Source organism: Pleurodeles waltl, chromosome 6 (genome assembly GCF_031143425.1).
Source record: "Pleurodeles waltl isolate 20211129_DDA chromosome 6, aPleWal1.hap1.20221129, whole genome shotgun sequence".
Lineage (NCBI taxonomy): Eukaryota > Metazoa > Chordata > Amphibia > Caudata > Salamandridae > Pleurodeles > Pleurodeles waltl.
This window is the reverse complement of record NC_090445.1, coordinates 542,408,307-542,422,835: the sequence shown is the minus strand read 5'-3', so window position 1 is coordinate 542,422,835 and position 14,529 is coordinate 542,408,307. Positions and strand designations below refer to the sequence as shown.

Genomic DNA, 14,529 nt, shown 5'->3' with positions numbered 1-14,529 from the left:
CCCATCAAACGGGAGATCAAGGAGCGTAGCCTGCACGTCCGTCGAGAAGCCAGATGATCTAAGCCAAGACTGCCTTCTAGAGACTATGGTCGTGCCCATAGCCCTAGCCACCGAGTCCGAAGTGTCCAAACCAGACTGGATCACTTGCGTCGCAGCCGCTTGAGCATCCGAAAAAAGTTGCAGCATCTCCTGTGACACATTAGGATGGCCCTTTGCCTCTTCCATAAGGGCATGTATGTAACGTCCCAGTATACATGTGGCGTTAGAAGATTTCAGGGCCATACTGCACGATGAAAATGTCTTTTTAGCAGTATGGTCCATCTTTTTTGACTCTCTATCAGCAGGAACCCCAGGAAACGAGCCAGGAGAGGATCTGGAGGAACATGAAGCTTGGACCACAAGGCTCTCCGGAGTTGGTTGCCTGGAGAGAAACACCGGATCCCCAGGTGCTGTCCTGTAATTCCGAGCCACCGCTCTGTTGATTGCAGCGGTGGATACAGGCTTCATCCAAATATCCTTTATAGGGTCCAGCAGAGCCTCATTGAATGGAAGAAGAGGCTCAGCAGAAGCAGATGTTGGATGGAGGACCTCAGTCAATAAATTTCTCTTAACCTCCGCGGTGGGAAGAGTAATATCCAAAAAGTCCGCAGCTTTACGAATGACCTTATGGAATATAGCTGCCTCCTCAGTGACCTCTCCAGGAGAAGCTAGATCCCACTCCGGGGTAGTGTCAAGGCCACTAGCTGAGTCTAGACCCTGAAAGTCACCTGAGGGCTCAATAACTTCTCCTTCCTCCAAGTGTTGCCTCGCGTACTCCTCTTCTTCCAAGAGACGGAGGGCCAGACGCCTTGATCTAAGTCTGGACTCCAAGCCTAGAGTCGACAAGGCGTCAGCCGACGCCAAAGACCTCCGTCGGCGCCGAGCCTCAGATTCGTCCGAAGCCGGTGGCTCCAGCTCCACAGCGATCCTGGACGTCGATGGGATCCGAGGCGAATCCACTTGTGCCGTAACAGGTGCAGCCATCCTGGCCGACGTCGTAGGCATCGGCGTCGCTTCAGACGCCGTAGACATGAACTGGGTGAACGGCGCCGACTTGAAAGACGCTGGAACACCCAAATCGTAGGCCAAAGGACCAGACGGACCTGCGTGACTTCCACCCGGCGCCATGGAAGCAAAGATGTTAAACATAGCTTTCAAAAACGCTGCAGGATCCGACCCCGGAGTCGGGAAAGCCGGGTACTGTTGTTGCTGCACCGGCGCCGGCAAAGCTGCCGAAGAGGGTCCGGGTAACTCCTGGCCAGGAGAACCTTCAGGCCTCTGGAGAGGCTTGACCTCAAAGACCGACCCGGGTGACGTCGGGGTCGTCGTAGGAGGAGGGGTGACGGTCAGGCTTATCTCCCACGTCGGACGACGCCGAGTCGACGGAGAAGCCGATCTAGACCTGGATCGTCCCTTGCTCGATCGGCGCTGAGATCCATGACGGCGCCGAGAGCCACTATGATGGTGGCGAGACCATGAGGATCTCGACGAAGACTCCCTCCTATGACGCCTCTCTTTCTTCTTCTTGGACCGGGCCAAGAATAACTTTGCCTCTCTTTCTTTGAGCGCCTTAGGGTTCATGCGCTGGCACGAACCGCACGGCTTGACCTCATGATCTGAGCTAAGGCACCAGAGGCAGTTATCGTGGGGGTCGGTAACCGACATCCGACCCCCACATTGGTTACAAGGTTTAAAGCCGGATTTTCAAGGCTGCGACATCGTAACCGTCAGTTGGTAACAGTAGCTCCCTGTGAGCCTCGAAGAAACAACCGTTATTCGGGCACGGAAAAAAGGGAACTGACGTCTGCACGTCGACAAGGGCTTCTTATTGCCTGGATGACATCATGTGGCGTCGCGTGGAGTTGGTCGATTGTGACGTCATCGTCGACGTGCAGAGCTAGAAGAAATTTCCGTCGAAGGCTGGCACGAGGGAGAATTCTTTTGGTGAGGAATCCACAGGTAGGTGTATCCATCAGAAACATGCAACTATGCAAACCGCAGGTCAACCACTGCCAAAAGCGCAAGGAGCCACAGCAAAGAAAGCAAAAGCTTTGAACTAGAACAAAAAGGAGGATTTTTTTTTTTTAATCACAAATGTAAATACTTCGTCAGTTGTCAAACACCCCACCATCAAGCATTTAGAAATTGGTGCCTAAGTGGATTCTGCCATAGGAGCAGATGGGCCTACTAAAAAATGGTCCTATCTGCCCAAGGAGGGCAGAAAATACCTTCAGTAGTGTGTCCCCATGGGTAGCGACCCTTGCCCAAGGGGCCACCCCCCCCCCAAAAAAAGAAAAAAAACACACACATTCACTATCCCTGGTGCCTAAGTGGCTTCAGCCCTCCTTGGGGGCAACGGGCCTAAAACAAATAGGCCCATCTACCCCCAATGGGGGCAGAAATGGCCAACAGTTCAGTGCCCCCCTTGGGGGGGGGGGGGGCCTTGCCCAAGGGAACGCCTCCCCCCACATAAATAAACATATTTAAAAAATACCTGGCGTTCTAGTGGTTTCTGCCCCCCTTGGGGGCAGATCAGCCTAAAAATAATAGGCTGATCTGACTCCAAGGGGGGCAGAAATGGGCACAGGTAACATGCCCCCAAAATGGGAGCGACCCTTGCCCAAGGGGCCGCTCCCCGACACAAAACACAGTTGAAAATTAAAAATTAAAAAATCCCTGCCATCAAGTGGGCATTCCTGCTGCCCGATCGCAATGCGATCGGGCAGCAGAAATGCTCAAAGAGACACCAGAAGAAAGGAAAACCCTTTCCTTTCCCCCGGTGCCTCTTTGTTTGAAACCTCCCCACCCACCGGAGGAGAAACTCACCTGTTTCTCCTGCGTCGCACTGGAAGCAAATGGCTTCCAGTGCGACTAGCACCCTGTAATGATGTTAGCGTGCGATTGCGTGCTGACGTCATTACGGGGGGTTGGGGAGGGCAGGAGTGGAAGGGGAAGGGCTTCCCCTTCCATCCCTGCCTTGGGGGGGGGTGGGAGGGAAGCCCACAGAGGGAGTGCTAGCGCTATGAGCTCACTGCCCAGGACGTAATGGTTACATCCTAGGCACATGAGCACTGTGCCGCGGGACGTAACCATTACGTCCGCGGCACAGAAGGGGTTAAAAAAATGATTGTAAAACCATTGACTTAGGTTTGTTGCTGTTGTTCGAGAAATCAGAATCACTTTCCTGACCTGAATCTGACACCCAAATAACAGCTTCATTCCTTTTATGACTACCTATTTTTCTGAAAATTTGGGCCTAGTGGGAGTAATATGATGCTATGCTAGCCAATTAACACCCAAGGGAGGGGTGTGGTGTAGTGACTAAGGGCCAGATTTAGCAAAGGTTTTTACCCATTCTGTGTCTATGGGAAAAAGTGTTCCTACATATGGCCCTAAGTGCCTCATTTAGAGTTTGGTACTGCCGACCCCATAGTTCACCCGTACTACTTAAAGGTCAGAGATGCATCAAGTTTCAGGCTGTGGAACCTCATATGTCTCTTCTCTGGGAAACCTTTGACAGGCATCCAAACCACGACATGGCCATTGGTCAATCACAAGATCTGCCCTTTTTAGGGTGGGCCTTCCGATGTATATTTTTGCCTGTTCAGGATTTCCAGGAAAAGCCTAGCAAATCAGGAACAGGAAACAATGCAACAGGACTCTCACGTGCTGAGAGAAAAAATTCAGAGCATCATGGCGTTTTGTGTTTTGTTTTTCAGAAATAAGCCCCTGCTTCTGCTTCAGGTGTTTTTCTGAAAAACAAAAAAAGCTTGCAAAGTGAGCTCTAACAACCCTAAATTTCTGCTACTGAAACCAACCCAAAATTGAAATCCTGGCTTTCCTACTGTGTTTTTTTCCTCTCATCTGTATATCACCATACTAAACATTGTTATTTCTTCTTCTGTTTTCAATCTTTAGGTTTTGGATCTCGTTGTTCGAAACCGAAAGGACCCAGGAATCCACCCCCATCATGGGAAGTTTAAATTAAGCTTCTCTTCCGAAACTTATCCCTTTGGTTGAGTAGATTGTCAGAAGAACTACGTCTGCTGTCCATATATCTACATCTGGCAATGTGAACACGAACAAAGCTGTATTACGCAGCTGCGTCAGAAGAAAGAAACCATTTTAGAAGTTACTTGAAGTGCATGTAGTAAACCAATGTAAATGAAGATCTAAGAGGGGATATGCTGAGCCACACACTGCAGTTTTGGTGCCCCCCTTTAACATAGGAAACAGCAGTCTGGAAGATGAAGAAGCTACATTCTTCGAGTGGTCATTTTCTGAATGTGTTCCTTTCTTGATTCTACCCAAATTAAGGATTAAATCCCCAGAGCATAGTACGATACAATTGGACTAGACACCAGAAAACCTCTCACCCTTGGAAACTTCAAGAGTTTAAGAAACACTTGAACCCTTATCTTTTCTGAATGTTTCCGAGGTCTCGTGTGAGCTACAGCAGAAGGTGCCAGGCACAAGGAGGCTTTTGCCCATTAGTGCAAAAATGCTCCATAGTCCTGATCCCCAAACCTCTGTAGGTCAAGATGCGCAGAGACCAATACAAACATGCACTGAGACCTGTGCACAAAGCTAAAACATTTATGTGATAAAAGTATTTAGCACACTGTGTGTTGCTTAATTTCTCACGATCAATACTTTCCTTTTCTCCCTTTTAAACATCTATGTAGAGGCCCAACAAAGGATTTATAATTATACAATATGAAATAATGGATTACTGAAATAATACATTTTCCACTTTAATTCTGATCATTAATCATTTAACTAGAGGTGTTCTTTTCAAATTCACATAGCTGAATTTCAAGCGGACCTACGCGAGCCAAAAACACATGAAACCCCTTAAGTTAACAAACGCGCTAAAACAACCAAGCACATTTCCGTCCATATTATTGATTGTCTAATGTGTTTGAGTGATAGTTGTAAAGCAGTTGGGAAGTAGAGCTCTGGCCTTCTACCACCAGTGTTGCTCTCTTACTGCACTAAAGACAGACATAATGATTGTCATGCCACACGGTTCAGCCTGCATAAAGTTTGTGTTAAAAATGTGCAATAAAGAAATTGAGTAAATTAAACACTGCACTGTCATGGACTTCTAGAAATAGTACATATGTACTTTGTAGTTCACGATATTACCTGCCAATTTGTATTTATATTCGTAAAATCCCCTCCCTACTAATCCTTGGATTTACCTACTGCCATAATATGGCAAGAGAAGACTTCAGGCGACCAGCTAAGGTGGTATTTTCAAAATGAAGTCAAAGTATGACTCGTGCAAGACTGAAATGCAAATTTTTATAAATTGTGCGTGTTTAGTGATGGTGGAAATTGTTCATTTCAGAACTGCAAATCCTTTTTAGCGAAAAGTATGACTTGGGGCACTGGTGCCAGTGCCTACTTTGCCAAAGAATGAGAGCCAATACCCAAAGCTGTCCTCAGAAGCCGCAGCCAGTGCAATTAAATGTTGGCACACTGAATACTAAGGCTGCGCAAATACTAAATGCACTTCATGTGTCTTTAATTCACTACTAGACACTCCCTGCCACTTTATCGCACTCCTGCATGTTCCTGCTCTGTTGCTTTGTGATGGTTTTACCACCTTTCTCTTCCTCACTCTTTCCGCTTCATGCTTTTTCCTCCTCTTGCACTGAATGCCCAATGCAGCAAAATAAGTGCTGGCCCCTGAAAATGAGTGCCAGTGATCCCCACTGGCAAACACCGGCTTAAATTAAGTACTGACTGTTGCCATTATATCTGCAGTTCATTTGAATTTCTCCCTGGGAATGGTAACTGTAACAATGGTGTTTTGCTTTCACAAATGACGGAGCTGACAAAAATCTCTAGAATGCACTTCTTAGTTTAAAGAAGACATTTATTATTACTTCACCAATGAGGTTCCTGAGAGAGGAGATTAGTAGGTTGGAGGAACACGTTTAGAAATAGTCACAGCAATGAAAGGAAAATATATCAAAGTGATTCTCAACTGCAATGTACACAGCAAATATATGTGATTATATTATAGCATTGCTGCCAAGCAAAAAATAAAGTCAAAATTCATCACCGTAGGGCCTATCACTGCTCTTCATCTTTCTCATGCCAGCAAGTTGATGACCCCTGTTCAACTACGAGAATGAGTTTTTCCACCCTAACAGGAGTTCAGGCAGATGACGTCCACTCCTGACTGAGGTCTCGGAAAATTCCCATCATTGCTGCCCAGGGACACCTTTTATAGATTAAATAATTATGAGAAAAAGCTTCTCTCTCAGATGTGAATATTCAAAACATGCTGGCTTGTTTAAGTAAACCTTGACAGGACTGTGTTGAAAGCTGGCCACCGTTTCGAGACACGCCCTTCAAGGTCAATCTGTTTTCTGCGCTAAAGAAAAATACAAAATATGTGCCTCCTTATCATGCTATCGTGTTCGGTGAGAGAAAATACGAAAATCACAAGCTTAGTTTACCATGTGGAAAAACACAGCTCATCTGCAATGTCTCAACTGCAATGTCTAACACCATGATAAAGCCAATAGGCAGCTAAAATGAATACAAAATGTAATGTTTAACGCCACGATAAAGCCAATAGGCAGCTAAAATTAATACAAAATGTAATGTGCAACTGGTGAACATTGAACAACTAATATGCACGGTGGCGAAACACAAAGTCAGCGGTCAAACATACTTATTATCACTACATCTCCACCCTCTGACCAATGACTTTTGTTTACTTTTCTCTTATTTCAAAGAAAAAACTAAAAAACAAAAACAATTTAAGCAAATCAGATTTGCATTGTATACAGCAACATAAAGTAATGATAAATGCAATCACTGTAAAGCAATGGAAGAGGATTAACATATTGATCTTATAAACTTTCATATCAGACACACCTACATTGAAAAGACTGAACTGATTGAATAGTGTCTATAATATAGCAAGTTGGTGTAGAATTAGATGGAAACATCAGTGTAGGAGGCTAGCCTGGCTCATAGTGGGTACCTCGTGGTACTTACACCCTGTGCCAGGTCCAGTTATCCCTTATTAGTAGAATAGAGGTGTTTCTAGCAGCTTAGGCTGATAGAAGGTAGCTATGGCAAAGCAGCTTAGGCTGAACTAGGAGACATGCAAAGCGCCTAATATACCACTTATATCATATAGCATAATATCATAAGAAAAAACAATACTCAGAGTTACTAAAAATAAAGGTAATTTTTTTTATGACAATATGCCACAAGTATCTCAGTTAGAAGGTAAGTAATATACACAAGTTATATGTACTCAAGCCCAAAAAAGTTATGCAATAGTAAGAAATGTAATGCAAACTGTAGAATTACAATAGGATGCAATAGATGAACATAGGTCTAGGGGCAACACAAACCATATACTCCAAAAGTGGAATGCGAATCACGAATGGACCCCAGACCTATGGGAGCGTGTAGAGGGTCACTGGGACTGTAAGAAAACAGTCAGGGTGTCCAAGATACCCCACCCCAAGACCCTGAAAAGTAGGAGTAAAGTTCCCCAACTACCCTAAAAGGACACAATAGTCGTGATAGGGGGATTCTGCAAGAACCACAAACAACAGCAAAGCACTGAAGACGGATTCCTGGACCTGAGGACCTGCAAGGCAAGGGGACCAAGTCCAAGTGCCGCGATAGTGTCCAGGGGGGGCAGGAGCCCAGGAAACCCCGGATGAAGGTGCAAAGAGGCTGTATCCAGGTGGAAGAAGCCAAAGATTCTGCAACAACGAAAAGGGCTAGGAACTTTTCCTTTGGATGGACGATGTCCCACGGGGTGCTGGATGTTGTAGAAGTGTTTCCACACAGAAATACTGCAAACAAGCCTTGCTAGCTGCAAGGGTTGCAGTAGAGGTTTTTGGGTGCTGCTGGGGACCAGGAAGGACCAGGATGTTGCCCCTTGGAGGAGGAGACAGGGGGGGTGCTCAGCAACTCAGAGAGCCCCCACAGAAGCAGGCAGTATCCACAAAAGTACCGGAGCAGGCACTTGGAAGATCTGAGGACAGCTGTCGACTCAGAGTCACAAAGGAGGGTCCCACGACGTTGGAATCCAACTCAGAGGGTTGAGCACTGCAGGACGGAGTGCTGGTGACCCAGGCTAGGCTGTGCACAAAGGAATCCTTGGAGAAGTGCACAGAAGCCGGAGCAGCTGCAAATCACGCAGTACACAGGTTTGCAGTCTAGCGTGGGGAGGCAAGGACTTGCCTCCACCAAACTTGGACTGAAGGATCACTGGACTGTGGGGGTCACTTGGACTTAGCTCCTGTGTTCCAGGGACCACGCTCGTTGAGATGAGAGGGGACCCAGAGGACTGGTGATGCAGAAGTGTGGTCCCTGCGTTAGCAGGGGAAGACTCCGTCAACCCACTGGAGATTTCTTCGGGATTTCCAGTGCAGGGTGAAGACAGACAACCCTCAGAGCATGCACCACCAGGAAGCAGTCGAGAAAGCCGGCAGGATTAGGCGCTACAATGTTGCTGGTGGTCGTCTTGCTACTTTGTTGCGGTTTTGCAGGCGTCCTGGAGCAGTCAGCGGTCGATCCTTGGCAGAAGTCGAAGAGGGAAGTGCAGAGGAACTCTGGTGAGCTCTTGCATTTGTTATCTGAAGAATACCCCAGAGGAGAGACCCTAAATAGCCAGAAAAGGAGGTTTGGCTACCAAGAAAGGAGGATTGGCTACCAAGAGAGGTAAGAGCCTATCATAAGGGGTCTCTGACGTCACCTGCTGGCACTGGCCACTCACAGCAGTCCAGTGTGCCCCCAACACCTCTGAATCCAAGATGGCAGAGGTCTGGGACACACTGGAGGAGCTCTGGGCACCTCCCCTGGGGGTACTGGTCAGGGGAGTGGTCACTCCCCTTACCTTTGTCCAGTTTCATGCCAGAGCAGGGCTGGGGGATCCCTGAACCGGTGTAGACTGGCTTATGCAGAGATGGGCACCATCTGTGCCCATCAAAGCATTTCCAGAGGCTGGGGGAGGTTACTCCTCCCCAGCCTTTCACACCTTTTTCCAAAGGGAGAGGGTGTAACACCCTCTCTCAGAGGAAATCCTTTGTTCTGCCTTCCTGGGCTGGGGCTGCCCAGACCCCAGGAGGGCAGAATCCTGTCTGAGGGGTTGGCAGCAGCTGCAGTGGAAACCCCGTAAAAGGCAGTTTGGCAGTACCCGGGTTCTGTGCTAGAGACCCGGGGGATCATGGAATTGTCCCCCCAATACCAAGATGGTATTGGGGTGACAATTCCATGATCTTAGACATGTTACATGGCCATGTTCGGAGTTACCATTGTGACACTATACATAGGTAGTGAACTATGTATAGTGCACGTGTGTAATGGTGTCCCCGCACTCACAAAGTCCGGGGAATTTGCCCTGAACAATGTGGGGGCACCTTGGCTAGTGCCAGGGTGCCCACACACTAAGTAACTTGGCACCCAACCTTCACCAAGTGGGGGTTAGACATATAGGTGACTTATAAGTTACTTATGTGCAGTGAACGTTATTTCACTCAGGCTGTAGTGGCAGGCCTGTGTAAGAATTGCCGGAGCTCCCTACGAGTGGCAAAGAAATGCTGCAGCCCATAGGGATCTCCTGGAACCCCAATACCCTGGGTACCTAAGTAACATATAAAAGGGAATTATATGGGTGTGCCAATGAGAATTGGTAAAATTAGTCACTAGCCTGCAGTGACAATTTTGAAGCAGAGAGAGAGCATAAACACTGAGGTTCTGGTTAGCAGAGCCTCAGCGATACAGTTAGGCACCACACAGGGAACACATACAGGCCACAAACTTATGAGCACTGGGGTCCTGGTCAGCAGGATCCCAGTGACACAAATCAAATACACCGACAACATAGGGTTTTGACTATGAGCACTGGGCCCTGACTAGCAGGATCCCAGTGAGACAGTAAAACCACCCTAACATATACACACAAACAGGCCAAAAGTGGGGGTAACAAGGCTAGAAAGAGGCTACATTCCTACAATCAGTAGTTCTAATCATGTAAAGGTACATGGTCCACCTGAAAGTTTTGCTGGAATGTAAGAGAAAGTCAGGTTTCCACTTGAAAAAAAAGACAGCTAACTGGCAATATTGCTTAATGGGACTGGCAGCAGTCATCAGATGCTAATAAACCATGAGTTAGTTCCAGTGGAAGAATGTAATCAAGCAAGTTGACAGAACATCCAACGTACTCTTTATTGATCCCATGTAGAACTTGAACCAGAGGCGGCAGTTGCGCAAAATGGATCCATGGGTTTTGTACTTTGATCAATCCGGTTCAAGTTGGTGGTGCGGTCCATCCCCTGACCCCACACGCAAACGCCCAAAGAGAGACCACACAGCACACTCATGGTCAGTGGCGAGTCGTAGTAGGATCTGCAAAAGAAAAAAGTATGACTTTTCTTGCAAATAACATTTGTCATCTGAATGTGCTCTCCTTTTTCCTTTTCTTGTTTTATAACCAGCAGGACGTTATTGGGGCCCTTTGCTATGATTCCTGCAGGTTCTGGAGGGCCATTTGGGGGTTCAACCCACACCTTAGCACTGAGGTTTTTATCTGCTGCACCACAGCTTCCCTTTCCTTGCACTGTCAGAAGGGCTGGGGCAGGCTCCTTACTTACCAAACCTCTGTTCACTGCACATATGACAAGTTGGGTAATTCTGTCTCCAATCTGTATGAATGAATCAGATTCTCTACTAGTTTTCAGAATAACTTTGATTTCTCCTTGGTAATCTGATTCAATTTGCCATATCTGTCCCGGTAACTTTCCTCTCCCAAACTGATCTTTGACTGTTTGTGGGACAGATCTCTGTTGTGTGTGCTGACAAATAGGACCTTACAAAATCACAGTTTTGATCAAATCTAGGGGAATGTGCATCTCTCTAATCTCTGCCCACTTGCAAGTGGCTTTCTCTCCCAGATGTACACATTTCTGGTGCGCCCACTTAGCCATCCCCACCAAGTCAGAATTCTGGGTTGACACTTTTGTCTTTAACATCTACAGAGGAATTGAACCAGCGTTCTAATAAGTCAATGGGACAATTAGTATTTATGACTTTACTCTGTTCTAACATTTCCCAAATTTCCTGCCACAACTCTTTGCCCCACACCTCCTCTGAATGAATGAACCAGTTATGTGCAAGCCACGTGGAATGCCAATCCATTGGCAGTGAACCAAGAATCAGTGTAAAAATGACACGTCTCAAGCAGCTCTTGCTTTAAAGTCTGACACACATTGTACAACTCTGCGTATTGGCTACTTTTTCCTTCTCCTGTGGTAGACAATAACTTTTCAGTAACTGTATTGTATGACACTGTTTTCCAATGTCTTTTAGTACCCACGTATTTCAATGAATCATTAGTAAAACAAACATGCTTTTTATCCTCAGGGGACAAGAATTCAAATAGTGCACTCAATTTTACCGGTGACTCTTTTACCTGTAGCACTCCCGGGACCCTCTCCTCGTCCTGTAAAGGGGCTTGTGACACCTGTTTATGAAGGTCTGCAGTGCCTGTCGGTCCTACTCAAGCCCTGTCTTGCATGTACCAGATCCAAAGTATGATACTAGCCTCTTGTGCCTTTCCTATACTGTGAGATTTAGGTGAACTCATCGCCCACTGCATGATTGATATTTAAGATTTCAGAATTACATTATAATTTAATGTCATTAGCTCAGTATTCACTAGAGCCCAATAACAAGTCAAAAGCTGTTTTTCAAAAGGAGTACAGCCCTCCACAAAGTCAGATAGTTTTCTAATCCAAAGCCCCAGGGGTGCCATTGTCCTCCCCTGTTTCTGCCACATACTCAAGTTGGCATATTGTCCCTGATTTACATGTAAATCAGTGTTTACCACTTGCACTGCGCACAAATCTGAAGTCTGTTGAATTATTTCATGTGCCAAATCAAAAGCACACAGCTGCGGCTCACTCCATACAAACTCATGTCTTTGTCCTAGTTACTTTGTACCAAAGGATTAAGATTTTGCTCAGATGAGGGCTATACTGTTTCCAAAAATCAAACAATCTTATTAAACTCAGTGTCTCTTGCTTAATGCAAATTGTAAGAAACTCTAAAATCTTTTGTTTTACCTGTGACAACATCTGTCTATGTTCTGGATTCCACTGAATTCTCAGAAACTGCACATTTTACGACAGTACCTCTGTCTTGTCTGAATTAATTATACACATCGTACTCTGCAAAAGTGGTCTGAATATACCAGTACTATCGTCAACTTCTTGCTCAGTGTAATCTTTTAAAGAATGTACTTCAACTCCTGCCAAAAACTGTGGGCTGCTCTGCGCACGGAGATCTAAGCTCTGCTCAACAGGCTCACACTGGCCCCTACCTTTTTTAACCTCCTCATTACTGGAATGTTAAAAGCTATATTCTCCTGTAACAGCTTTATACATTTCAGCTTTATCTTGCAATAATTTGTTCTGGCTAATTTGCTCACGTAAATTCTTATTTTCATGTTCTAACTGTTTACATCTCTCAAGTATTTTTCTGTACGCAGACAAAAGTATCCAAACCCTTCAGTCAAGAACAAAAGGGACATCGTTTCGTTCAAAGAGCACCTTTTCTAAATATAAAAACACCTTAGTTTTATCCAAGCACTCATCCCAAAACTTAGAAAGTCCTGATAAACAAGAAAACATGTTTGTCACAGCACCATAAGGCAGTTTAACTTCACTTGCGTTTTCAAACATGGTCTGCGGTGCTTCCTTTAATTCTCTAAACAAAAACAATAACACTTTTAAATTGTGCACTTACAATCCCCAATTCCACTCCCAGACTGATGACTCTACACCAAAATGTTTTGCTTTCACTAATGACCGAGCTGACAAAAATCACTGGAATGCTCTTCTTAGTTTAAAGAAGACATTTATTATTAATTCACTACGAGGTTCCTGAGAGAGGAGATTAGTAGGTTGGGGGCAAAAGGAAAATATATCAAAGTGATTCTCAACTGCAATGTACACAGTAAACATATGTGATTATACTATAGCATAACTGCCAAGCAAAGAATAAAGTCAAAATTCATCACTGTAGGGCCTAACACTGCTCCTCATCTTTCTCATGCCAGCAAGTTGATGACCCCTGTTCAACTACGAGAAAGAGTTTTTTCACCCTCACGGGAGGTCAGGCAGTTGACATCCACTCCTGACTGAAGTCTCAGAAAATTCCGCTCGCTGCTGCCCAGGGACACCTTTTATAGATTAAATAATTATGAGAAAAAGCCTTCTAAAAGGCCCTTCACTCTCAGATGTGAATATTTAAAACATGCTGGCTTGTTTAGGTCAACCTTGACAGGGATGTGTTGAAAGCTGGCCACTGTTTCGATATACGCCCTTCAAGGTCAATTTGTTTTCTGCACCAAAGAAAAACATGAAATATGTGCTTCCTTATTGTGTTAGGTGAGAGAAAATACAAAAAAAACACAAGCTTAGTTTACCATGTGGAAAAACACAGCTCATCTGCAATGTCTCAACTGCATTGTCTAACGCCATGATAAAGCCAGTAGGCAGCTAAACTGAATACAAACTGTAATGTCAAACGCCACGATAAAGCCAATAGACAGCTAAACTGAATACAAAATGTAATGTCTAACGCCACGATAAAGCCAATAGGCAGCTAAACTGAATACAAAATGTAATGTGCAACTGGTGAACATTGAACAACTAATATGCACAGTGGTGAAACACAAAGTCAGTGGTCAAACATACTTATTTTCACTACAAATGGTTACTGTCACAACGGCACAGCAATGTCAACAGCACGTATGATGGCATGTTCATTTGTTCCAATACAGATTAGATTAATGGAAATGACTGAAACAACAATTTCCTACACTATCTGGATCCTGGAGCACTTGCCAGTATAAATGATGTGTACTGTGGTTTACACTGGTGTGTCAGGGTCTCATCTACCACTACATTTCAACTGGACAATCAACTCATCTTGTACACATGGCTCTCTAACGGCAGCTACGTTTGAAACTCAAATACAGTATGACACAGTAATCACCCACAATAAATGTAATGTCAAGTAAGAGCTGTATCATTTTAAAAGACAAACAATACACACATAATGTCCTATCCTCTTAGGGGACCACACATACCTCAAATCTACCTTTCTATCCATATTATATCTATATATATATATATATATATATATATATATATATATATGTATGTGTATATATATATATATATATATATATATATATATATTCACTGAAAATCTAAGGTGACGCAAAGTTAGAAAGTTAGGTGTGATAATAAGATCGGGTTTGGTTTTTTAAAAAAAAGAAAAAAGTAATGTTTTGAACTCAAAAACGTACAAAAATTCACCACCTATATTTAGCAGACCTGACTATAACTTACGCCCCTACCGCACACTGCTTACAACCTTACATACCTCCTTCATGCTGAGCGTTAAGAGGCCTTGTGGACTCCATCCCCAGGGGCC

General features: G+C 45.0%; 1 protein-coding gene across 10 annotated transcripts in view; it reads left to right on the top strand.

Annotated features, from left to right (window-relative positions):
• Positions 1-5,126, top strand: part of PTPN22 (protein tyrosine phosphatase non-receptor type 22) — a 638,407-nt gene extending 633,281 nt beyond the window's left edge. For 6 of the 10 annotated variants that reach the window (XM_069238706.1, XM_069238704.1, XM_069238702.1 and 3 more), the window contains one exon: positions 3,958-4,172. In XM_069238706.1, coding sequence (XP_069094807.1) covers positions 3,958-4,022 — 65 coding nt within the window. In that variant the 3' untranslated portion in view covers positions 4,023-4,172. Of the gene's footprint in view, positions 1-3,957 lie in introns of all 10 variants that reach the window. The other 4 variants (XM_069238710.1, XM_069238708.1, XM_069238709.1 and 1 more) reach the window with 1 other exon arrangement.
• The last annotated feature ends 9,403 nt before the right edge of the window (positions 5,127-14,529 follow it).